We start from the raw sequence: 26,786 nt of genomic DNA, 5'->3' as shown, positions 1-26,786 counted from the left end.
ATTCATCTCGACCCATTATTAACTCGCCCCAATTCCAGTAGTGCATCGCATTCGTGGGCTGATTGTTTGTTTTTATTTTTCATTATCTCTTTGACATCAAAATGGTTTATTTACGAAAATGATTGATATTTTATGATGGAAATAGTCTAGAATTCTAAACTGGTACATTACATTACGTTTTAAAAACTTCATTCCATATACATGTATCCGTGTACTACCATTAGTCCTTGGAGGAATTAGTATAATTCCTCCAAGTCAGTATAATTCCTCCAAGATTAGTCGGATCAGTAGATCTTTACACTCACGGCATAATGCGTTACGTAATTTGGGCAAATGGTGAGTTTGTTCTAGCAAGCTACTAATTAATGCAAAGCTGATAAACTCAGATAAGATATTGATATCAGGCAGAAAATAGAGAAGAAAACAGTGAGAGGAAACAATATTTAAAACTTTGTTTGAAATATACAGAAAATAATACTAGTATTAGAAATCCGTTAAATCGCGAGTACAAAATTGATTATTTGTCCTTTACCCCGTGGTATCATCCGCGAAGAGTTTCGATGTAGAGATGGTACAGTCCGCGAGGAGTTTCGATGTGATTCAGGCAAAATATTAAACGAAGGCAAAATGGCAATGACCGATTAGCTGACATCTACATCGGATTTTAATCAGATTGACAGAAGATTTACATTGATTTTGTGTTTTTACATTGCTTTCTACATGTAAAATACCCATTGTACTTTCTTCTTGTTTGTATGTTGCCACGTCACAAGTTTTGTTGTCCTCTGGACTAAGATTCCCTAAGAACGGTTTATGAGATCTCCCAGTAAATACAAGCTATGAATACAATATGACGCAATGATCACCTAATCCCACAAAAGCTAGCCATAACATCTTTTACATGTTGAAACACGGACAATTGTTACTTGTCTGTGATTGAAATGTAGAGGATTTTAAATTACAATAAAGCATACATGATAGAGGGATGAATAGGCGTTGGTTTCTCCACAGATAACTAACACAAAGATTCGTAACAAACCTTCTCCCCGATTGTTCGATCATAGCCTCGGGTAAACATTACTCTATTGTCATGGAAATAACTTTCCAACGTGTGAATCTGCCCGAATTCAACACAGTCTCGCATAAATCAACAGACCACACAATACTAAGCGATATTTCAATGGGAAAGTTTGCTATCCTACTGACAGACTCATAAATGTAATATATGACTTGCAATATCGGCACTTGAACTCTCATGCGAACTTGAAGTTGAAGCCGACTCAGATCAAATATCGTTGACATGTAAACACATACAATCTCGTGTTGCCGACCGACACTATATACATTTAAACATGTGTTTGGCATGATGCAGGTAATTTTCCAGGTCACAGTACTTAGACACTATTGAACAAACGTTAGTGTTGCGTCTTTTACGTTGATTGCGACAGGGGTATATGCATGGTTATGAATTAAAATAAAAACAATCGACTCTCAGTACCATGTTGGAAAGCAAAACAGCAAAAGAAAAATTACAATCATAGCATACTGAGAATATTTTATGGTGTGAAGCTAGCTTGCCTTCATGGTACATGTTTACATTTTTTAGCCTGTGGAGGCGATCAGGCTAAAAAATGTAAACATGTACCAAGTTGGTCAATTCAAGCAAAATAACGAAGGTAAAATAGCAATGAACGATTAGCCGACATCTACATCGGATTTTAATCAGATTGAGACCCTCTTGTAAACGTCGGAAATGTTACGACTATTGAATAAAGTGTGTACTTTTCTGACAAAAATCCCAAAGTGTAACTTACTATAGAGCCATAGAACACAACTTTCCCTATCGTCAGAATTTGTCGGTCTTATAGTGTGTAACAAATTCCATATTGCTGCATTTTTAAATCAAATATGTTCATTATATATTCATAATTTTGACTGTCCCAAACAAGTGAGTTTAAAAAGGCAATAACTCAGCTAAAATCTGTTCGATTTTCAAGCTGTTTCCGCAGAAATCGTCGGCTTCCGGTTGAAAATAACCTATCTCTGCTTTGACCCTTAGCGTTGACGTGGTGCTGTTTTAAACAACAAAACACCGATAGTACCCGAAGAGGGACTTCGGTAACTTTCTGTGTAACGTTGAAAGTGCAAGAGACCCTTGTAGCATACGCATACCCGAGGCAAGATTAACATCTCGAACAATAGGTGTTGCGAATCTGTGTATTAGTTATCTGTGGTTTCTCCAGGGTCCAACGTCCATTGAATGAAGTTACGTCACCACGTTTATTCCCCCACACCCTAAGAATTTAATCCAGAGTTCTGCTTGTTTTGCTGTATTGGTGCTCAGACCGCAAATGAGGTTGGTTGCTTCGTAGCTCACTTAGAAGACAAAATGAAGTGGCAGATATTGGTCATCGTTGTGGTGTTTACTGTTTTGGCTGGAGGTCATGCAAGAAAGAATCCGAACGATCTGGCTGGATTTCAAACAGGAAATAAATTGAAGAAGGAAGAGATGATTGTTGATAAGATGGTCATCTTACTGCGTGAGGTAAATAAATCGTTATAAATATATACTTGTAAATTTAAATTATGATGACTTGTTTTGGCAACCGAACGAACATTATGTTCTGTGAATGAAATGACCCTCCGGAACCCAAAGTTTATGAAAATATCTGTATTTCTCAGAGTGGCTTCCAAGTTGAAATGGAGTCTATCTGCAGAATAAATGCACACCAGTAAGGGAAGCACTAATTATGCATATTAAACTAAAAACACGATGGTAACAGTTTTTTTTTTTTTTTTGGGGGGGGGACAAGCTTGCTTTCTTAGGTGTATGTATGTGCCAAATTATACGGAATTTTAAGAGTGCATGATACTGAGAATCGTTCATTACCTAAAATCATTAATTATGCAAAATTTTCATTAAAACTGTAAGTTATTTTGTTATGGTTAATGCATTCCTGCCAAAATTAGCGTCAAAATCCCATTACTTTCTTCACAGATGTCTTTTAGCACCCATATTGATAGTATTGTCAGGAAAGCTTTTAGAATGATGGGTTTTATAAAACGTACATGTGCCAATTTTCCCAACATTTCTACATTAAGATCTTTATATGTGACCCATGTTAGAAGACATCTTGAGTACTGCAGTGTAATTTGGTCACCATGGCAAGTAACTCAAATTGATAAAATCGAACGTGTACAGCAGAAATTTATTAAATTTTTATGTTGTAAATCAAATGTGCAGTATACTTCAACAGATTACGATTCACTATGTGCTAGGTTTAAGCTTCCCCCACTGGTGAGGAGGCGAAAGTTTTTAGATGCTATTTTTGTTTACAAACTGGTCAATTCATGCTATAATTGTCCATCCATTTTGTACAAGGTTTGCTTTAATGTACAGAGCAGACAGCTACACAATAACCATATCTTCCGCATCAGTGCCTCCAGAGTAAATCTGAGAAAATATTCCCCAATTTTAAGATGTTTAACCACTTGTAATGACGTTTTTAAAGCAAATCCAAACATATATTTATTTAGTCCTGTTTCCGCCTTTCGGCGTGTGCTTCAGGCTGCGTGCTTTTAATAATTTTTCCTGTTTTGTTGTTTTTATTTCTGTGTTTGCCTTTTATGTCATGTCACTTCTTTCTGTTATTGCTACCCCTTGTTTTTATCTTTTTAGTGCTTGTTTTTCCTTATCTGTTTCTAAACGTGCCTGTAAATGGGCTTTATGCCCGTTGGTTTACCTAAATAAATAAATTACGGCGCGTCTTTACCAAAATTGCATGCACTCTACATGTAAATACGTTATAAATGTAAATACATGTACATGAACACACCAGTGTCATTCTCCCGCACGTTTAATTTCATCTTTCTAGACTTTCGATTTTCTATGGTAATCACTCTCTAAAAATATGTGCTCCGAGAACGATGAATCTATGTTAGGGCACAGTCTGTGGTTTGGGTTACGACACTGCTTATACATGTCGCCAAACACCTCGTTAGAGAAATGAATATGGCTCACATGGGTGTCAAGACAATAGGTACACTAATACCGTATGTCTGAAGATGTCATTAGTATCCTTTCTTTCTTCTCCATGACGTCATAATTATGCATGACCTATTGTTATCTTAAAAGCACGTCTCATATGCGTGACTGGTCTAAACTTGTGCTGTGTTTTTCAATTCAAGAACAATTACTAGTAAGCTACTAATTAATGCAAAGCTGATAAACCTCGATAAGACATTGATATCAGGTAGCAAATAGAAAGATTTTAAAAACAGCGAGAGGAAACAGTATTTAAAACTTTATTTGAAATATACAGAAAATAATATTAGAAATCCGGAAAATCGCGAGTACAAAATTGAGTATTTGTCCTTTAACCCGTGTTTGGTGTAATTATACTGACAACGAACCTTTATGTGGCCAGGAATCGAACATTCGTGACACTCACTTTTTTCAGTAAGAAAATATCTCCCTTTTCGAAAAAAAAAATGTTATGGAGATTAGTCCCCAGCGTCATTGTCACAAACCTGCGAAGAGGAGCCGAGGCATTGATCGGCACAACATTGTACAGTCAGACACAGTCTCTCGGAGAGACTATACATTTCTCGCTGTTCACAAATGTAGACATTTCTACTACTACTAGGCTACATCCATTTCGTAGGGACCATGATCCATCTCACACCACTATAGTGGTCTGGGAAGCCATGTAGTCCTGTTTGCATACGGAGTAAGTTGTCCCTTCCTTCTCCGTCCTACAAAGCGCCAGTCGTGAAACCTGGGCTTACCAGAAATGCTGGTAACTAAAGAATTAACGCACCTGTGTTCAAATATTAGTAATAAATCGACTGTTTAGTAATTTTACCTCGCCTTGGCTACAAAAGTCCCAGTCCGGAGGACCAGAAAACCCGAAATAAAAGTTCAATCGTAATTTTTCCGTAAAGAGGAGCATTACCTACGATGCCAAAGTGGACGTCCCGATCAAATGTAGCGGAACTTTTGAAATTAGTCGGAACTGGAAAAGTTCCGATTTCGACACTTTTTGTGATCATACCAGCGACTACTATCGTCAAAGAGATGAAAAATGTGTACATCGATTGCTAATATTAGATAACTTTGTATGTAATTCTTTTGTAATTGGTGCAAAAGCATTTTGCTTTCGCACTTGCTATAGGTCGGTTACATTGCTTTTTGTAGGACGGTGTTGAGCGAAACTCGTGTACCGTCTGCAAGCAGGACTGTGATCCATGGTACATCGGATTAAAAGATGTCAACTAGTTCTAGCAAGATGCTTAGTTTAGACAAACAAGTTTTATTTACACATAGCCCCAAATCGTAGGCTGGTGGCGTTATTCACCATATGGGTACAGGTCTAAGAAGGTGCTAAAGGGGTGTTACTGTTAGCATCGGCAGTAATGATAAGTAGCCCCGCCCCCAGATTCTTGGGTGGTTTTTTTTCATGACCCCCACCCCCTAAAAAGCAAAAAAAAATAATTAACTTTTCACTCAAAACAAATACACATTTCAACTTTGATTCATTCAATATAAAAATTAATATACATTGTGAGAAGGATAGTTGTGCTGTAAAGAACGGTTATTTATTATATATGCAAAAGCAATCGGACAGTAAGGGAGTTATCTTTGCAGTTATTATGTGTCCATACCAGTTCAAAATACATTCTCCCTGCAGAGAAAAGGGATGTTCAAATCTGATTTGAAGTAATATTTGTATTCATGTCTAACTATAAGTAGATACACTGTTTGGAAGCGTTGGTATGCTTCACACTTTGCATTGATTTGTTAAAAGTGGAAGTCTTCCATGGCAGAAGTACCTCAATGTCATGGTTGTGTCTGTATTTGTATTTGTATGGTACTATTGGGGAAAGCTTTCAGTACAAATTTCAAATAGATATTGTTCATTTCTTTAGTATCGCTGAAATATGTAGATGTCAATTTCCTAGTACATTAATCCTTTGAAACCCATTAAACTTGCAATATATTTACTAAATGATACAACTGTTTCTTATTATGTCGATAAAACTGTGAACAAACTATATCTACTCAGTTTACTCAAAAAATCAATTACTGAAAACAAATTGAGGGTTCGAGGGGAGGCATGGAAATTCTGATGGTCTGAAAGGGGTGGACACGAAATATTTTGTTAATGATTTGAACCACATTAAACATCAGGAGCGATCGTTTACTGAGTACATTTGAACATTTCTAAAGCATATATTCAGTGATGAGGTGGGTGACTGCAAAGCGAATGTGTTTGTGTATGCCTAAATTTCTCTTCCCCTGCCTCTGTCTGTCTGTCTCAGGAGCAGTCTAGTCGTTTACATTGTACGTTGGCAAAACTGTTCACTTCATTTACTACCATACATTTTAATGTGTCATTTTACAGCCCCCCCCCCTCCCCGTACTTCAGAGATGTACATTATGGGCACACTGGACATCATTTTCAGCGTCCATACATAACAATGAGAGATTTCTTTACAAATATAGATGTGAGCTTTCCAATAAAGGTCTCACATTGGGCTGTAACCTGTACTTGGAAATACTTAGCCAGCACAGTTTTCTCTTTTCAATCTTTGAGAACATGGATGTAGAGAAAGAAAGAAAACAACAATAAAATAACCGCATATAAACCCTTACAAACATAAATGACAGAATACTTACAAATAAGTATTGACAACCTTTCTGTGTAACGAGATACGAGATGTTTTCTATATGTGAAAATGGACAGAGATATGATAATAGTGACCCGTACTTGATTTCGCCGTCCCTCCCAAACCTCAGAGTAATAGATAATAGATGTCTATTATACGGTCATAGCGAGACAATAAGTGTTTCAAATAAGTGTTGTCATGTTTTTTAATACAATGAATGATAACAACTGTTTTTTCTTTCTCTTTATATCGTAGAAAATGAGGAAACAATCACACATAACCGGTAGGTAAACATCAATCATTGTCCATTCATCATCTCTGACTTTTTTGCATGATAAATTACGACGTTAACTTGGGTGCTATACTGGGCAAATATGATATATAAACCAATTAACACAAATGTCACAAGTGTTAAGACCATTGGTCTGAGCATAGACCCTCCACCAAGGAGGGTCTATGGTCTGCGACAGTATAATTGTATGTACCGCTATGGTGGGCTGAGATAGTGTATGTGTCGCTATGATAACATGGTGCTTTGAGATAGCATCACGGTATGTATCGTATGTAAGACTTAAAAAATACATACAGCCTATAGCCCTCAGTTATCTTGCCAATACCTATCTATTGTCAAAGAACTGTTATTTGAAACGTCAAAAAATGTTGTTACATCACATGTATGGTACACTAGTGTAGGATTTAGTTCTCTTTGATAGAAAAGAATGTTGACCATTCAGTATTTAAGGCATCTTATAAACTCAATATATTCTATAGTACATGTAATCATTGTCATTTTCCACCCAGAATGCACTGATACGTGTGGAATGGCTGGTAATTACAGATGTGACGATGGAGCTGAGGCAGCGGAAACGAGTAATTGTGCCTATGGATCGGACTGCACTGACTGTGGCGTTAGACCCGGTATGGTCCCCTGATTCATTTATTTTTGAAAAGTTGTAATATAAAGTGTTATACACACAAACATGCACGCGCGCGGGTGCGCACAAACACACAGCTGCAGGCACTTAATCCAAGAAATTATGAGGTCATGAGTCGTCACTCAGAGTTTCACGCAATCAGCAATCAACAGACGACTGATTCAGTTTGTTAAGGTCTATTTGTTCATATAAATTATCTGCTTAATTCATTGTCGGACTAACGCACTTTTTAAGAGGGGTTTTCTGATTTGGTTGGTGAGGTAGAATTTATTCTCGTGACCGTGACGACATTTTCAAACCAACTCAAATATTTTGTAGAATAGTCCCCCTCCCCCAGCTTACACAGTGTTTCATTTAAACACGGATAACAGTCAACAAAAGTTTGAAATAAAACCGTGACTAAAAAAAAGAGGTAACGAAAAAATAATAAATAACAACATAGTTTTGAATTACAATTCGGTCAATTGACAATTGAATCATAATTTTAGAGGGCTACATTCTTTCATGTGTTGATTTTGTTTTGGTGTGAAATCTTAGTTTGAATAATGTACTCTGATTACTAATCTAAGACTTTCTTTGGATCTATCTAGTATGTACCAATGACTGTCGTTTTGCTTTTGACGGTGAATGTGACGACGGTGGACCTGGACATCATTATAATGCGTGTCTTTTTGGATCCGACTGTGCAGATTGTGGTGACAGAACTGGTATGTTTACACACACACACACACACACACACACACACACACACACACACACACACACACACACACACACACACACATACACGCATATATAAATGCATATTTAATGTTAATGTGAGTCACTAATGATAATAATAAATATACTAATACTTAATTTTAAATGCTAAGGCCTCGGCCCATCGCACAAAACAGTTTACATTACAGTAGAGAAGAAAAAGAACATATATATTGCATCTATTTTTGCGAATGAAACTATAGACCGAGCGTTAAAAGATTTATGTACAAAAACATATAGTTTATACTGGACAACTTCATTTTTGCATGTCAGTAAGGAAAATTTTTTTTTTCTTTTATGGTGTTTCTTCTAAATCTTTGAGGAATGAAATGGTCGTTATATAAAGGACAAAACAATATAAAATGACATTCGTCCTCAACAACTGTAAAACCTTGTCTTTTACAAATATGGACACACTCTAAGTTCAACAGGAATAGGTGGATTACAATGGCGTCCCACTTCAATTGCTAAATTGTGACTACAACAACGGAGCTTAGCAAGATCAAATTTACATTTTATGATTTGAACACATGAAAGGTACAATTCAGGTTCAAGCATTGACTTAAAGTTTACATGACTACGCATGCGTCGAGAATCATGAAGCGAGGAAATTGAAGCGAGGTTGACAGTAACAATCTTGTAGTCTTTCATAAAACTTTTTGAAAGCCCACCTAGTTTTTTTTATAACAACTTGAATTTGATAAATAGCCTTATTTCCTTTAGAAGACATGTTCTTCTTGGCAGGTGACCAAGACAGCCCTGAAGAAAAGTATTCCAAGATGATTATAGTGTTTAACAACATTTACAGGCGATCCCCTGTAAAACCATTTCTCATACTTTTTAAGAATACCCCCATTCCTAAAAACCATAATTTTAGACTTGTCTAAATTTACTGACATACCCCAATGATCACAGAACAATTCAAGTTGATTCAATTTCCTTTGTAAATGTACAGGCAAGTCCGCAACATCAGCGACGTTATCAGCATTCATAATAATGTCTAGATTATTGAAATCATTATTGATGTGAGTTACTTGCTTTTACTTAAAGTTGCTATATGTGTGACAAATAGGTCTTTATTTTGGATGTTTAATTAATTCCTAAAACAACTCAACGAGTTTTTATACTTGGAGAAAAAACAATGTGAAACAACATACAGTATACGTAATCATAGTTTGTAACTCAATAAATTGCAAAACGTTAAAAAAAATGTGCAATATATTTGTTATTGTACGTATAATGACAATCCTCTTTACACAGTGTTTAGCTTTTGATAAGGATTTACATTGGCTGCCAATCGAACAGCGAGTTCTTTGCATTTTCTTCAAAATTATCCGTCAAGGAGAAGTAGCGCCGAACTACTTGTCCGAACTTATCAGTATCGATCATCCATTACATAATACGAGAAAGAGTGTTTGAATCAGGTTGAATCCTTTCTCTATTAAAGATCATGGAAAACAACCTTCTAAAACGTATGGTGACAGGGCTTTCAGTGTGTATGCTCCTAAACTGTGGAATAGTTTACCGCTTGAGCTTCGACTAATTGAGAAATTTGCTCCTTTCAAGAAGATTCTTAAAACGTATATTTTCCGACAATGCTATTGCTGATGTTTTTAAATTGATTGCTAATTTTTAAATCCGATTTTGTTTTTAGAGACGCTTTTAAACTTTTCATTGTGTTCTTATGCTAGATTTTTACTGTTGCTGCTCTTTTGCTAGTCTTTCTCATTTTGTAATGTTCAGACCGCTGAGAAATGTTTGTGTAGTGGTCTTTAAACAATAAATTATTATTATTAACTCTTAGGTTAGGAATACGGACTTGAAGGGTGCTATTTCACAATTTGTTTTCTTCAAGTAGAAAACCATAGTACAGTTGTCATATTAATTAGAAATCCCCATTTGTCATTAATATGACCACTTTAAGATCGGCTATGCTACTGCCGTAATGATGCAGTTTTTATTTTCTATCAAAATGTTGTGCATGTATACTGACATTTCGGTCGCATGTAAGGACGCACACGGTTGATTTTCAATAATATAGCAATAAACATTCTTGCTCGACCAGGATGATTTAAATTGCTAAATCTCACATCGCGTATTGAAAGATAATACATCTCACTAGCGGAGTGCTGATGTATCCTTAATTGCACTGAATTTATATATCTTAACCGAATATATGTTTGCTATATATATCTACACAGATGAAATTTAATTTCGTGAATGCATTATAGCAAGTGTATAATGTGAATGCATTATGGCAATATAATGTGAATGCATTATGGCAAATATCATTTGAACGGATCATGGCGGCAAGTACAATTTGTACATTATCTACGACACAAGATTTTAACCAAACAATTGTTCTTCTTCTTCTTCTTCTTCAAAATATACAGGATTTGACGATTCTTGTATACATGCAAAAGATGGCCAGTGTGACGACGGAGGTGAAGGATCTGAATTCACCTTATGTCGTTATGGAACCGACTCAACAGACTGTGGAATCAGAAGTGACGAGGGTAGTGGTGATGGAGATATCAACTGGTTACTGTCCTAATTCTATTGACGTAATAAAATCACATGTTCCAGCTAGAATCATATCAGAACAGGAGTATGTGTCTTGATGAAAACCTACCTACATACATACATACATACATACATACATACATACATACATACATACATACATACATACATACATACATACATACAACGCATTCTTTATTTAAGCACACTTTGTCCTTTGTAGGCGATGTTTGACAATTGTTATTGCCAAATATTTCAGTGATTTACTAATTAAATATTTTCAAAACATTTCAAGTGTAATTTATTGAACATCAATGTCTTTCTGTATGTATTGTATCGGTATGTATGTATGTATGTATGTATGTATGTATGTGTGTGTGTGTGTGTGTATGTATGTATGTATGTATGTATGTATGTATGTACGTACGGAAGCGGGATGAATTGGCCGGATGGATGAAGCGAGTAAAGTCACACGTTTGTCATACATCTAAAAGAATGAAATACTTGTAGCACTATAAAGTCTTGCAAACAAGTTTCAACATAACATTTAAAATGACCGTTGTCAGCATTACTTCTTTATTTATTCCTTTCGTATATTTGTATGCCATTCCTTACGTGCTACTTCAGTGACTCTCGACATAAATAATGACAGAAAATATTTTTGAGTGCCAACCTCTTGAGCCATCCATTCATAATTAAAATCATATATCGGTAAAAGGCTACGAACATGACTTGCCCAAGTTATTTTACCTTGTCCATCGTACACGTAAAAGAAAGATACATACAACTGTATTGTAATTGTATGACATTAAATGATTCAATATAAGCAAACGAGCGTATGCTACGGACTTTGCAAATATATAGTTCGGCGGTGTCTCAAATACAGTATCTTTTTTCTTTCTTTTTTTTTTTTTTTTTGGGGGGGGGTTCCAAACCCAAAGTAAAGTATGGATGTCCCTCTTCTTGAACTAGGGCATTCAACTGAAGTATCAAAGCACATGAAGGATCATCTCCTAAATGTCCACCAATGTCAAGGGATATTCATCAGTTCAATGCAAACATGTAATACTAGGTGATGAGGATGGATGTATGATAAACAGAGCTCAGTAGACTGTGATTTGCTATTCGAACTTCAGTAATTGTACATTGCACTAATGTTGTACAGCTCGACATGGTTTTAATGGGAAATCGTCAAACATTTAACTTCGCATCACCGATTCAAAGGTGATCCGTAAGTTCCATTTTACAAATACAGTATACATCTATTATACGTACTATATTCACATTTTTTTCTCTATGTTCACTATTGATGAAGCAATATCATTTCTATTGTTATCAGAAGTCACGTGCATGTTTAATAAGTTTCAAAATAAAAAGTTTTATTCTTAGACAATGACGACAAATTGACTTCAAAAGATAAAATCGCCAGCCTGTTTTACATAATTTATTTACAAGTGATGAACATCAGCGGAACTCTCAACCACTTTATAAGAAAGAAACTTTGTAACACAAGCTGCGTCGATACTCCATTAGCAACAGGTAACTGTTTTTTTTATTTATCAGTGACAAACTGCGTTCAATGTTAAATGAACAGCCACTGACTTATCTTGAAGCGAAATATATTTATCCGTGACAAGCTGCGCTCATATAAGGTCCTTGAATGACTAATGTTTTCATCTGGTTAGTTAATATTGGCTATTTAGTAATGCACATACTAAATATTAAAGGTGCTTCAAGACTCCATCCCACAACCTTAAAAATATTCTTTATATGTCTCTTAGCTAGTAAAATTTACTAGTTAAGACATATATTTTACTAAATGTAAAGCTAACTACAGTATTCAAAATTGCATTATATAAAGTGAGAAAAAAAAAGAATTAAAATTGGCGATCAGCGGCGACCCGAGCCATGAATTTGCAGTTATACTGGCTATTTTTTCGCCATTTTGTGGATTATGACATCATAGAGAGTTCCGGTTCATGCCAGTTAGTAGAGTAAGCAGTGACAGACAGTAGTAATACTGACTTTGATACTTGTCAGAATTTATCTGCGAGTGATGAATCTTCTTTCAATGACGAATGGGCAAAGGATCATGCGCTGTGTTTATTGTGTCTCTGTTATTGTTAGTCTAGAGTTGAAATATGCTGTCAAAAACGTAATGTCCCATGAGTGAAACACCAAGCCTACATCATTTTAGCTGTAATGCCTATGAGTGAAACACCAAGCCTACATCATTTTAGCTGTATATGTTGTTTCAGACCAAAAAGGACGTTTTAATAGAATCGAACCCCAAAATAAATTGTGGGGAGGGTGTTTAGCTGCTCTTATGTGCCCTCTCAGTGGTGGTGAAGAATATCTGCCCTCCCTCCCCTTCGAGCTCCCTCCCACTGGGTTTCAACTTGCTCGCCAGCCCACAGTCCACCCGATATTGCGAATGATTTACCCACTCACCACCAGGAAAACGTTTGTGCTATCCACTATACCAACAATTCATTTTGAGGTACACAATGTTCGACCCCCCCCCCCCCCCACAATTCCATATTTTCCATCCCACTGTATCAAATTCAGGACTTCCCCGACGCTATTCTTCCTAGTTTGCTTCCCCCCCTACCAATCGGGAAAAAAATTGCCCGCACACTGAAAAATTGCAAAAGAACAGCTTTTCGCAAGAACAGCTTTTGTGACTTCACCTGTGGAAGCTAACGTGGAATCGAATAATCTCTAAAGAGAGATATTGAGATTCGATGGAGGACAACACTAGACTAAATAAGGGTGTGATTGGTTGTGTTGTAAGCGTGGTAACATATACCCCCTAACCAATACCTAGCATGTTGCCCACTCAGATGTAACGAGACGAACACACTCAATACACACCCACATAAAGTAATACTTATGTTATCCCTTCCCTTATACAAATGTTTGATCATTTTAAAACAGAACCAATACTCCCTCCCCGTCTGTTCGTATTCCACATAGGCTAGAAACTTTTCCCAAATGTAATGAATATTTAGCCAACCAGCAGAACAGAGAGGCAAACATGCAAAAATCACAATCTCAATCCACATAACAACATCAATCAGTCTCACCTCTATCTGCTCATCGTTGCTAAGCAACTTGATCTGAGTACTGTAGACATAGTAATCCCAATACAACAAACTAAATACCTTAAAAGTTACAAATGATACCTGAAATACAATCCACCCAAAAATCAAATTTTCAAGTCGAGAAAATTCAACAAAACTGTCCATGATTCTGTGACGACAGGCTACATCGTGTTCATGGTGTTGTTTTAGAAAGAGAGCTACTGATCTCAAATCGCGCTGGATTGATCTACGTAGTAGTAAAACGATAAACCAAAAGGCGGCGAAAATATACATACCAAGTACTTCACAAATATAAGTAAATACACCCCAAGAATAAAGCTCATGACAATCGTGAAAATAATGATAAAAATTAAAGCAAGTGGACATGACTGTATAGATGATAACTAATATCAAATACAGATATCCATAAACTGAACAACACTTTAAATTGACACGATTTAAAATACCGAGTACGTTTTGATCTGTGAAAGCATATACAGCCCGTGTACCGGTCGGGCGGCACGACAGAGTCATGGCAATCAGTCGGTAGGTGATTATAGCTAGGAATGGACCGAAGAATGTGGTATAGGAGAGTGTATACAGCAGCATACCGCTGAGTCCCCAGCGAGTTATGATATGTCTCATGAAGTTGACTCCGAATGTACCAGTCACCAGGCAAATCCACATCAGTTGCAGCGCCCTCTTACGACGGGAGGTTGTATCTTTGTTTGTAGCTGTCCAAAAAAAACAAACAAAAACAAGGTTTCATAAGATTTTAAATATGTGCATACCGGGGAATATTATAAAGTTGAGGGAGAACACTTAAGAGATACACAAAAAATTAAAAAATAGCGTCAATGGCGTTGTAGCACACTGTACATTTAAAAAAAAACTATTATCCAGATGCCTATGCATGAACCTTGTTGTTATATTTGCAATATACGCGATGAATGTTGCTATGGGTGTGGTGTTGTTGCTAGGCATATTTGCATGCACTTTTTGAATGTTTTTACTGACTTGGCTAACAATCCCTGTTGTTATCTTTGTGAAATACACAATCGTTTGGCTGCTGTTATGGGCTTGGTCATGGTTGCTAGGGCCAATTGTGTCAAAATGTTTTGAATAAAATCTACAGAATAACACTCCTAGAAACATCTCACCAAATTTCTGTACCTAATTTGCATTTCACTGATGAGATCCTTATATGCTCAATACTTTTTCATCTACACCCCAAATGCATCCCCATTAAACCTCAGCAAAGCCTGCTCAGTAGTTTGGAAATTAAAGACTGTTTACCAAAAAGACACATTTTTAGCCCTAATTTGCATATTACTGATGGAATCATCATGTCATGAACATATCTTAATTTACACACCCCTAAGAACGCTCCCACCAAAGTTTACACCAATCTGCCCAGTTTTTTCACCAAAAATGACACTTTTTGACCCAAATAAAATACCTGAGTTTAAGTCGTACACACACACACACACACACACACACACACACACACACACACACACACACACACACACAACAAACAACAAACACAAACACACACACACACACACACATACACAGACTGACAGACACCGCACCATGCCTATAAGCACTACTGAACATTATCAGTTCAATTGTGCTAAAAATAATCCTGATGAACATTTGATGCAAAAATACAAAATAACATAATGTACTCCTTCACACGCACACATACATACATACATACATACATACATACATATACACATACATACACACACATACTTACATACATACATACATACATACATACACACATACACACACACACACACACACACACACACACACACACACACACACACACACACACACATTAGTGTATGTCATTTAAATACAAATCTTCGAAAGTAAAAGTGTATTAGCCAGAGCGCAAACTTTACATATATCACATTACAAATTCTGTGTAATTTATAGTAAACCTTACCCGGGGTCATGGCCACTGGTCGTGGGTTCAGGCTGTCACAGACAATACAAGAGTCTGTATTTACCGACCCATATCCAATTATCGTTTTTCGGTTTTGTGTATGTACGTCTCCACTTCTGCTTCCGCATTTTGTCTTATTTAGATGTATCTGTCCTTCCTCATGTAAAATACACTGACGATTAGGATTGTTTACCCTAAAGCCGAGTAAAAGCAAACTTGCCTTTACTACAATAGGCCAATATTTGCAGCCATGCATTCGCTCTTCTGCCGCTTCGACGTTTTCTAATAGTGGACTTGTCGATTCCGAAGTCATTGTGTTCTGTAGGAATAATATATTGTAAACTGACTTAGCAGTACATTTTGAGTAAATTTCTATACTTTCTGTTTTACTCTAAATGGCTTTGTACGGTAATTTGCAAATGACCTGCACCGTAGGAGGGATACCCTCTCCCACACCTGGCACCGAAGCTTATTATCAATTTTCGATCACATTGTCATTCAGTATATGCAAGAAATTTTTTGTCGAATTCCGAACAGCTGGAAAATTGGACGTCTGTAAGAGTATTATCTGCCAATATGTGATACATTATCCAAACCAGGGTCTGTTTAAATACATTAATTGATTTGAGATACTGTGATTTGCATACCCCGTACGCGTGGGTACGACACATCACAAAGTCCTAATGGGCCAATTATCGAACTACATTATCAAAAACTATATCTTTAGTAGGCGATAAAATATCAAACGCATATGAAACCAAACTCAACCAATTTCGGTGAGTAATTTGAAGTATTGATGATATTTGGTAATTAGGGCAATATTTTATCTTAATATCTTAAGAACGCAAACTTCAAATTTTAAAATAATTTTGGACATTACAAAAACATCAATAAAGTGCACGTGCTTTGTAAAGCTCGTTGTATATAGCTTTTGATTTTTAATGTCCGAGTAATTGTATAATTAATTTCCATAAGTACAGTGTTGCTGAAAAGAAATTATCGTTCTCCAAAATTACAAAACTTATTATGACTCTCGCATTCGTGTTTTTATTTTTAATTATGTGGGTTGATAGAACCACTATAACCTATCGAAAAGCCCACAATTAGGAATCAAGTATTAACTTGTACTTTTGACTATATGTCGACAGAAAGCCATAATAACTACGTAATTAAGGGACCCATTAATGCAAATATTGAATTGTCATACTTCATTATAATGTAAATAATTATGTAAAGTTTATACCAATCCATCACACGCCAATCATAACTGCTGGAAGGGGAACTTGTTGAATTGCAGAGATGTATCTTTAATCTCATTTCTATGACTTTCTTATCATGATCAATACAGCTAAGTAACGTCTGTATTCATCCATTACTCTTCATCTATCTCAGTTTACAGAGCAATCTTTTACTAATTTAAAAATTTATTGTTGACGAGCTGTGTAGTTTTACAAATAACAAGTATTTAAATGTCATGTAATCAACGTCTAGTTATTTTATACTATTGTGTTTGAAAATTCTATTTTTAGTCGTCCATGAGTACATCGTGTGCTAGCTACGACATCAAATGTTTTGCATATGCCAGAAAATACCCAGTTAGATAAAATCTTATTATTGCAATAGCTGACATGGGCGTCAAGACAATAATTAAGACGCACTTTCATAAATGTACGCCATCTCGTTTCAATAGGTATTGGTATAAGTTTTCTGAGAATAAGAGAGTTTAGTGATGAGGACATCACATTTTAGATAAGACGGAAGAATGTCATGACTCTACATGTTTAGTATTTTAAAAGATAGCATGGCTGGAAAACAATTGTCTAATGTTCAATATCTCTTACTGAAAGATTAACATTTCATATAGTTTGATATGTACACTACTGATGATGATAGCAAAGGATATACATGTAAGAACAGAAACCATGTTTACATCTAGTTCATTATTGTTAATGCGTGTTAGTACACAGATATTCCTGTCACATGCTTACAGACTACTTGCTTCAGACAAGAATTTGACATGTTCCATGGCCAAACCCGTATATTTGAAGAAAAAAAACACCTACCCGTATCTTCCATATACTATCGCTGTCTTGTTGTGATGCCGTTGTTGTTGATAGAACATACGTCGCTGAAATGACTTACTTCCTCATATAATATGTTATGCACTAACCGGGAAATCCCAACGGCAGAACTCTGTATGAACTCTTGAGTCGTTTAGTATACATTATACATAATTTATGTATGTAGTCAAGGCATTTTCTGATATCTATTCACTAGTGAACTGTTTGTATAAAGTTCCTCAAACAATCGCGACACAATTTTGTGACATCTTACCACAGGGAACTTGTTCCGCATTTGTAAAAATGTTGCAGTAACAATCTTTTGAAACTGAACAAAACATAATAAATTTGCTAGTCTCAGCTTGGTTTGTGAGAGTGAGAACATAGTGGGGCTTTGAACAGAATCGTTCAGCGTGGAATTTTCGAAACTTTCCTAAATCTAAAATAGCATGTGTATTTGTACACAGTTGTTGTGAGAGTACATGCTAGTAATATGGACTGACGCATGCCATGGCGTTAGGGACCGGTCAGTTTCTTCGGATGGGGGGGGATTGGTAGGGGAGTCGCCCTATTTTTGTAATTGGCAGTGTGTGTGTGTGGGGGGGGGGGTGGGGGTGGTCATGCTGTTTTGAAAATTGTGGATGGGGGGGGGGTCATTGTGTTTTGGATTGTGATGGAAGAAGAAAATCCTTTTCTACAATGACATATATAGCCATGTCTGAACTGACTGGTACACGTATATATTATTATTGTCCCTGTTTCTTACATAAATTCTCATATTGATCAGTGTTGAGGGTCTATTATCAAAATCAAGCCATTTCTTGCCTATTACAGACACTTTGCACCATTTAGTTACTCCCAATTTCTTTTCAATCATGGTCACAGGTAACATAGAAGGAAAGAAATATACATAATGATAACTTTTGGTTCTCAAATTACCTTTTACCGAATGATGGCCATATTTGGAGTAATAATCAATATATTACTGCACAAGTCAAAACCTTCAATATATAGGGACTCCATTCAAACGTCTAACCCCATATAATCACGTGCAAGATTTCTTGGAACACAGTGACATTTGAACTTGCATGTGACCTTCGGGGTCAATTATCAAAATCAAGCTTTTTCTTGTATACTGCAGACAGTCTGTAGCATTATAACTCAATCAACCAGGTCAAGGGTTTAAAAGAATGTTTACACTGAATAACATTTGGAGAGACAATTGTATGGCATATATATATATATATATATATATATATATATATATATATATATATATATATATATATATATATATATATATATATATATATATATATATATATATATATATATATATATATATATATATATATATATATATATATTGAATCTATTGAGCTATGTGGTACATTATGATTGTTCACTACAAATATGGCCATCACTCAGTAAAAAGGTGATATGAGCACCAAAAGCAATGGAGGTGTACCTGTACCTGTTCTATTCTTCATCATCATGCTTATAGCACTACTAACTCTCAGTTAAAGTCATACTAAAATCAGAGATGTCAAATACCTCACCCCACAGAATACCAGTGATGCCAAATACCCTATCCATTTTTAAATCACAATATCATTATTATGGTATATGGTCTATTTTCTAGTAATACTGTGAATCTGGAAATAAAACACATACACACTAGAGTTGCATGGAAAGAATTCATGCAAAGAGATGTCAATTCACTAAAACTACAACTTTATTAATGAAAGTTTCTTTGTCATGTTATAAAAAAATTAATATAAAATGAACAAATTTTATGAATCAGGCTTAAAATCTACATCTGTACATTCCAACATTTAAAAAAAAATAATCTGACAAATAACATGTCAAGTACATTAGAAAACAAGCAAGTTTTCATATTACAAAAATCAAATGTCCAGATATCGTATCAACTAGTGTACAATGTACTAAACTTGAAATGTGCCTTCTGAAACACGATACCCAAGTCAATAAAAAAATGAAGAACAGGTACATTTATGAAATATAATCTTAATAGAAAAAATGGAATTCTGTAAAGATGGATATGTCTATAATGAAAATCATACACATACTACAATATGTAAATGTATGTGTTGCAATCAGTGGCAACCTTGTAATAACTTCACATCAGTTCATAAGACTGGGTCGGGTGTCAAATTATGGATAAATTCTAAGATTACCGATTTAATTTGTAATCATTATTATTCAGTGTTTGGGGGCAAAGATAAAAGGTCGAATTACTTGTAAATTCTTTGCCTTAAAGTAAGGATTGAATTTAATAATAATTGCCATCTTTGTCTGGGTCAAAGGTCAAAATTTGATGGATTCAGGATTAAAGTTATAATCACACCCTTCAGTATTTGATGTAGGGGGTCAAAGGTCATAATCTATGCCTTTGATTCAGGATTGAATTCATGATCATTTTCTTGAGTCTCCGGTGAGAGTGCATCCTCTTCAGCATACAGTGGGTTTGCCAATGCAAATGGATCCTTTTTCTGTAGAAACAAAATTGCAGGAAATTTTACATACAAATACAAGGGAAACAAGAATGATAACCTTTGGTGAAGTCAGTGTGCCAATGGTTCTGTATAATTCTCAAGCATATTGAGTGACAGATCTGTACATTATTTTCTCTATATGAGTTATTGAGTGTTACTACCAAACCAGAGAGACTATAGAGTTTCAATCAGGTAGCACAATGTTTTTTATTTTTTTTACATCTTGTGCATTTTTTGCTAAGAATTACACAAACAAAATACAGCATTAATAGTGTGCAGGGCATGAAATGTTACATTTTATCTTAGTGTGAACACAATGTCAATGGCTGGTATACATGTGATGAGATATTAGATACACTACCCTGATGTGAGTGTAATTATCAATGTACACTGATAGATTAATGTCAGTGGCTGGTATACATGTGATGAGATATTAGATACACTACCCTACTGCAAGTGTAATTCTACCTCACCATTCCGTAGGTACTACGGATCACGTGAGATAGCACTTATGTACCCACAAGTCAATGCGTTAGTATTACCGCAAGTCTAAACACTATGATTGTTTGGGCTCTGTTTCAAAATCTGTAAGTTTGTGGGATCTGCCTGACAGATACAAAACAGAGCTTTACAGGGTGTGCCCACACTACTACTGCATGCACACATCGACTTTTCTCTAAAAATTCCATTAGAGATTCACCTTTCCGCCGTGAATTATGGCACAGCTGCTCGACATCAGTGATGCCATCTTGTATGATGACGTTGTATGCCCAATGTATATTGAGAGATTAATATCAATGGCTGGTATACATGTGATGAACTATTAGATACTAGTACACTACCCTACTGAAAGTGTAATTATCAATGTACATTGATAGATTAATGTCAATGGCTGATATACATGTGATGAACTATTAGATACACTACCCTACTGGGAGTGTAATTGTGTAAAAGTGTATGGCTTGTCACAAGTGTTCTTGTCACTCTTGTACCCAATGGTGTCATCTTACCATAAACATGCCAGTATCTGCCTCTCCTGTTGCAAACTGTAACAATTAAAACAGAAGACATCATTAAGTGATGATGTACAGCTAATACCAGAATGACACTGGAATGGCCAAAGTTTTCCATGTGATGACAGAACCAGACCATTGTTCTACAGATTTGTCATGGTGGGTACTCTGACATCTCTAACCCTAATGTTACTTGTCACCCTCATTTTGTTTGGGTTACAAAACAGACTAGGGTGCACAACATATCTGTAGGACCCAGTGTTCTAAAGTTTTGTCAAGGTGGGTACTCTAACATCCCTAACCCTAATGTTACTTGTCTCTCTCATTTTGTTTGGGTTACAATACAGACTAGGGTATTCAATTCTTTACATGGAAATTCATTTTCATATCATTTGATAAAACTCCATTCATTCCAGTATGACACATAAATGCTGTTTGTTAAATTGTTTATTAATCAGTTTGGGTTAACATGGATTCAGAGCTTCCGAAAACTCTCCTTGCCTCCAAATCTCACCAAACTTTGCCATATAAAGCTTGTTACTGATCCTCTTCAAATATTTTGGGTCTTGGTCTTTGACAATCAGAATTATTAACAAGAGAAGAAACAGAAAAAAAAGGAATGGATTATGAGAAAGTTTGCCATTATTTGTTGTTGATTTAACCAGATCAAGTTGAATGTTTATAATGGCACTCACGTCTGAATCATCCAATTGATAACCAAATGCTGGATTCTCCATTGTGCTAACCCCACCAGTAAATGCATAAGCACTGCTGCTCCTAGAGGTTTATGTGTGATAAGTCAAATCAGTGACATAAATAGTAAAATTTGTCCTACAGACACAATCAGCCATGGTTGCACAGTTTCAGTATGCCATACAATGTACATCTCACAAAATGTGTTGCTGTTAGCAGTTTGAAATTTGTCAGAGTGTTCTGATGAATAGTGCAAATTCAGGACTTCCCTTGTATAGTAATTTGGACAGGCAACTACATCAGGCATGACTCATATGTCAACATGGCATGGCTTTGATGGTTACCATAGTGAAATCCCATACAATATGTGGCTGAGTGTGTCTTGTGACAGATATTTTTTGTACTAGATTCTTACATCATCAGTAGGCATATCATAACTGCCATAGTTGATTCTGTCACCATACTCATCCATTGCAAAAGACACTGGCAGATCAGCAAACGCTCTGCATAAAGTTGATAGAAAATTACTACATGAATTCAAAAGACACTGGTGAATCAGCACATGTGCTGCATAAAGTTGATAGAAAATCACTACCGGGGTATATAAATTCAAAAGACACTGGCAAATCAGCGAACACATGTATGACGTACGTACTACGTACGTATGTACGTATGTACGTATGTATGTATGTATGTATGTATGTATGTATGTACATGTACATATGTATTTGTTTGTGTGTATGTAGGCAGGTGTGTGTGTGTGTTTACGTATGTACGTGTGTGTGTGTGTGTGTGTGTGTGTGTGTGTGTGTGTGTGTGTGTGTGTGTGTGTGTCTCCTCATGTGTGTGGAAACATACACTGATGTGGAGGAAAATGATGCAGACCTTGTTTCTGCACCAATTTCATATACATACAAATTCAAATATCCCAGTATACTGTCCAAAAGAAATAGCGTCACATTAAAATGAAGAAGTGATACATACTTTGATGATCTTCTATTGCAGTAGACATAAACTCCAAAGACAATGACAACAATAATGACAATTGAAGCAATGATAACCAAGAGAATCCATCCCAAACCTGAAAGAGTAGAAAAACAAAGAAGTTATTCAAATATATTGTATTGGCTAGTTGTTGTTTTATTTCTCTCTTTCAAGTCCTAATAAAACCTTGAAAAGGTATTTTATAAACTGATTATTATGCCTTGTATGCATATCCTTGGTATCATAAAGAGATAGTGATCCTCACAAATACTCAAACATAATATGTTCATAATGAAATGAAGAATTTTATACGGTTGGTATCAGGAGAAAGTGATTGTCGCAAATACTTAAGAATAATATGTTAACAGTGAAATAAAGAATTAATACATACCACCACTAGAGGAGTCTCCAGGTGATGACAATCCCGCTGAAATGAAAAATGGAAACAACAGGATCATATTTTGGAATTTCAAAGACTGGGATAGATTGCAGCAATCGTCAATGGTTTGGATACAAAAATCATACCTTGACAACAAGCCATTAGATTTTGTTCAATTCCCTATACCGGTAGATACAGAATTTTGAATGAAACACTATTTCTAGACTCAAAATAACATGAAACAAATGATACTATTTTTTCAAGACATTATTTAAGTCTATTAGTGTGGGGCAAGAAAATGGAATGAAAAAATAAGAATAAAATCTAAACATATTTAAAAAAACGATGCATTTTTATGAAATTTTGGATTTTGGTTATTTTTGCCAATTTATAGCTCTTTAGTAAATATGGTGAACCCCCCCCCCCCCCCCCCACACACACACACGTACACACACACTTTTTCTTTTCAAATTTGAATTCGTTGCTATATATTCTATACGCATGCAAAATTTCATTTGGAATCTATGGTAAACATGAAGCTAGAGGCCTTCCTTAACTCACCACAGTTATTTCTAAGAATAGATTCATCATAGCAATCTGAAGGACAATCAACTTGACCATCTTCTACAAGATTGTCACTTATACAGATACGGTCAGCTGGGCAGTAAAACTCATCATCATCACATGTTCCACCAGGTATAAAGGATTCTATATAAACATAGTAGAAATATATAATGTTTACTTTTTTAATTTAATTTTATTTATTACACTTCATCACAGGTAAGTCAAAATTACACAATAATAAAAATTAAAGTAACATGTACAATAGACAACAACAGGACAGAAAGACCATAGATATACCCCAAAACACTAGTGACAACATGTACAATAGACTACAACAGGACAGAAAAACCATATATACCCAAAATATACCCAAAACAAATATATACCCAAAACACTAGCGACAAGCAACAAAAATACAAAAAACAACAACAACCAAAAAACAACTCATACAACAACAACAAACGATAGCCTCATACATTGTATAAAAACATTGAACAAATATATCTTGAAATGAAAGTTGGATCAATTTGAAATCTTCATACATCTTATATGTATAACCCTTTCAAGCCTGTCATCCTATATTTAGGGTGTAACTAGGGTACACAGAGTTACAGAAACCTAGTTATTAAAAAGTTCATCTTCTTAATAAGACATACCTGGATCAAGACAACCTGGAGTGAAGGTGACATCATCAATGGCAATATCAGATCCATCATCTGACCCTACTATGCCTTCAAATACAACACTAAAAGTGTAGGAATTGCCAACTACAACACTGGCATAACGCCACTCATTACCGTCGTTTCCACTTCGTTCCCACTCCAACATCATTTGATGGTGTTCAGTGTCTGATTCTGTGTACACCTATATAGTTGTCAAAAGATCAAGATTAACGTTTACAATGTATGTATATTAAACTCTTAATACGGGTAGACGTAATTTTGACAAGCTGAGACATGCATAAATTAAAACTATAATTATTACTGCATGTAGTCTATTTCATAAATGGGTAACAGTGGAGTCTTGATGATGCTGATATAATCCCCCTGTAATCAGATAGTGTAATGGAAATCCATAACTATGTACACACTGGAAGATAGGAGGAAGTCTACAAACATAAGACATGCATGTGGTTTATATTCCCATGGACATTTCATGTACTGTCAATTGAGAACATCCCAGTATCAGATGCAACCATACTGTGAGTGTAAGTACATCAAGACCCACCAGCAGATTATATCTGGCTTCAGCAAGTTGTAATGATAGTTTTAAATTTGTGCCTGTATAATTCCCAGTACCTGAAATGGAATTGTACCTCCTAGATGCATCACAAAGATAACAGTCATTTGATATCTTTCGCTCCATGCACTACACATGCATTACAATAGGTGTGCATGAGAACAAGTCAACCTTCTTGTTCTATTTTAACCCTCCAGCCCAAGGCAAGGTAGAATGTTATTGCATGTACTGAGAATTGCTTGTCAAACGTATGTCTGCTGATGTAACTACAATATATTAATTGATGTCTATACCACAGCAAATAATACAAGATCCTATGAATACTACAGGAAGTTCAAAAACCAACATGTTACCTATAATAGTTCAAATGACATCACTGAATAATTTGAATAATTAAAGTTGTTGAATAAAAACTGCTGTGATCAGAATGTCATTTATCAGTGGACTAAGCTTTGAAGATACTGAGAAGTAAAATGAAAGAGATAAATAAATACCCACCCTTAATGCTCCCATGCCATTAGTACCATACATATGATACCAGAACCGTACCATACACACACCATCACTGGCAGGGAATAAAAACTCTGTAGATACCCTAGCTGTGTCTCCTGGTCCCCTTGGATACCTACTGTCAATGAACAGGAATGAACCTACAATGGGATAAAAACAAAGGTAGTGAAGTGGTTAATGGTACATTCATTTTTGGCAAATTTTAAATAAATAAAATTGGTTAAAGAAAAGACTCCTAGCACCTTCTAATACACTGTGTTACAGTACTGTTGTTTGTTTGATCTAATTTTACATATTAATTAAGTGACAAGTTTCTTGAAATTTCTAAACTGTAGTAGTCTGGAATATTTTAGACTTTCTTTAATTTACACATGGTTACTGTTATTTTTGTTTTCTTATGTATGTACCTTTATTGTCAATTTTCACTTCGAGTTCTCTACTTAGTGTTTAAATATTGCAGTGTCAGCTGATTACAAATGTCATGTATCAGCATAATATGTATTACAGCCTGTTTCTAGTTAACATTCACCAGCTCTGTTTGATACAACTATGCAGAAACCATTAACAAACTGTACATGCTACACTTTGATAGCAAAATTGAATGAATACAGTTTCTTGCAACATTTTGTCTGCATGAATTCAAAAGGTCCAACCATGTGGACATTAAATGCAGACATCAAAACATTGGCACCCATGCGTCCGCATCTAGTTGCAGTATGACATGCTTTATTTCATAACAGACAAAATGTGGCAATGTTGTTATCTTGTTATCTTAGTGTAGAGTATGCAGTATGTTATTGGTTTCTGTATGGTTGTATATAAGCTGGTGAATGGCAACTTGAAATGAGCTGTATTTGAAAACAGCAAAATATGCATCATGAATGGTGGAGAGTCAA

General features: G+C 35.6%; 2 protein-coding genes across 2 annotated transcripts in view; both read right to left on the bottom strand.

Annotated features, from left to right (window-relative positions):
• Positions 1–10,919: 10,919 nt before the first annotated feature.
• On the bottom strand, positions 10,920–18,033 carry LOC144434294 (uncharacterized). The gene is made up of 4 exons (XM_078122746.1): positions 17,996–18,033; positions 15,933–16,251; positions 13,973–14,703; positions 10,920–10,949 (listed from the first exon to the last, which is right to left on the bottom strand). The coding sequence occupies exons 2-4, from the start codon at positions 16,243–16,245 to the stop codon at positions 10,920–10,922; spliced, it is 1,074 nt and encodes a 357-aa protein (XP_077978872.1). The 5' UTR covers positions 16,246–16,251; positions 17,996–18,033.
• Positions 18,034–19,802: 1,769 nt separating this feature from the next.
• LOC144434293 (MAM and LDL-receptor class A domain-containing protein 2-like) overlaps positions 19,803–26,786 on the bottom strand; it is a 68,930-nt gene continuing 61,946 nt past the window's right edge. Inside the window, exons 101-108 of the mRNA XM_078122745.1 lie at positions 25,879–26,030; positions 24,798–25,005; positions 24,139–24,285; positions 23,590–23,625; positions 23,199–23,295; positions 22,630–22,717; positions 21,519–21,554; positions 19,803–20,505 (exon numbers count right to left, since the gene is read on the bottom strand). Of these exons, the coding sequence (XP_077978871.1) occupies positions 20,398–20,505; positions 21,519–21,554; positions 22,630–22,717; positions 23,199–23,295; positions 23,590–23,625; positions 24,139–24,285; positions 24,798–25,005; positions 25,879–26,030 (872 nt within the window). The 3' untranslated portion in view covers positions 19,803–20,397. The remainder of the gene's footprint in view (positions 20,506–21,518; positions 21,555–22,629; positions 22,718–23,198; positions 23,296–23,589; positions 23,626–24,138; positions 24,286–24,797; positions 25,006–25,878; positions 26,031–26,786) is intronic.

This window comes from Glandiceps talaboti, chromosome 4, assembly GCF_964340395.1.
Source record: "Glandiceps talaboti chromosome 4, keGlaTala1.1, whole genome shotgun sequence".
Lineage (NCBI taxonomy): Eukaryota > Metazoa > Hemichordata > Enteropneusta > Spengelidae > Glandiceps > Glandiceps talaboti.
This window is presented reverse-complemented; position numbering and strand designations above follow the sequence as displayed.

What these genes read in the sequence shown, in the direction of transcription:
- LOC144434294 (XM_078122746.1), bottom strand. Translation starts at nt 16,245, where the DNA reads ATGACTTCGGAATCGACAAGTCCACTATTAGAAAACGTCGAAGCGGCA. An exon ending in ACCAGTGGCCATGACCCCGG is followed by an intron (nt 14,704 to 15,932) that starts GTAAGGTTTACT and finishes TTTTTTGGACAG; the next exon opens with CTACAAACAAAGATACAACC. An exon ending in GCAACGATGAGCAGATAGAG is followed by an intron (nt 10,950 to 13,972) that starts GTGAGACTGATT and finishes ATATGATTCTAG; the next exon opens with CTGGAACATGTGATTTTATT.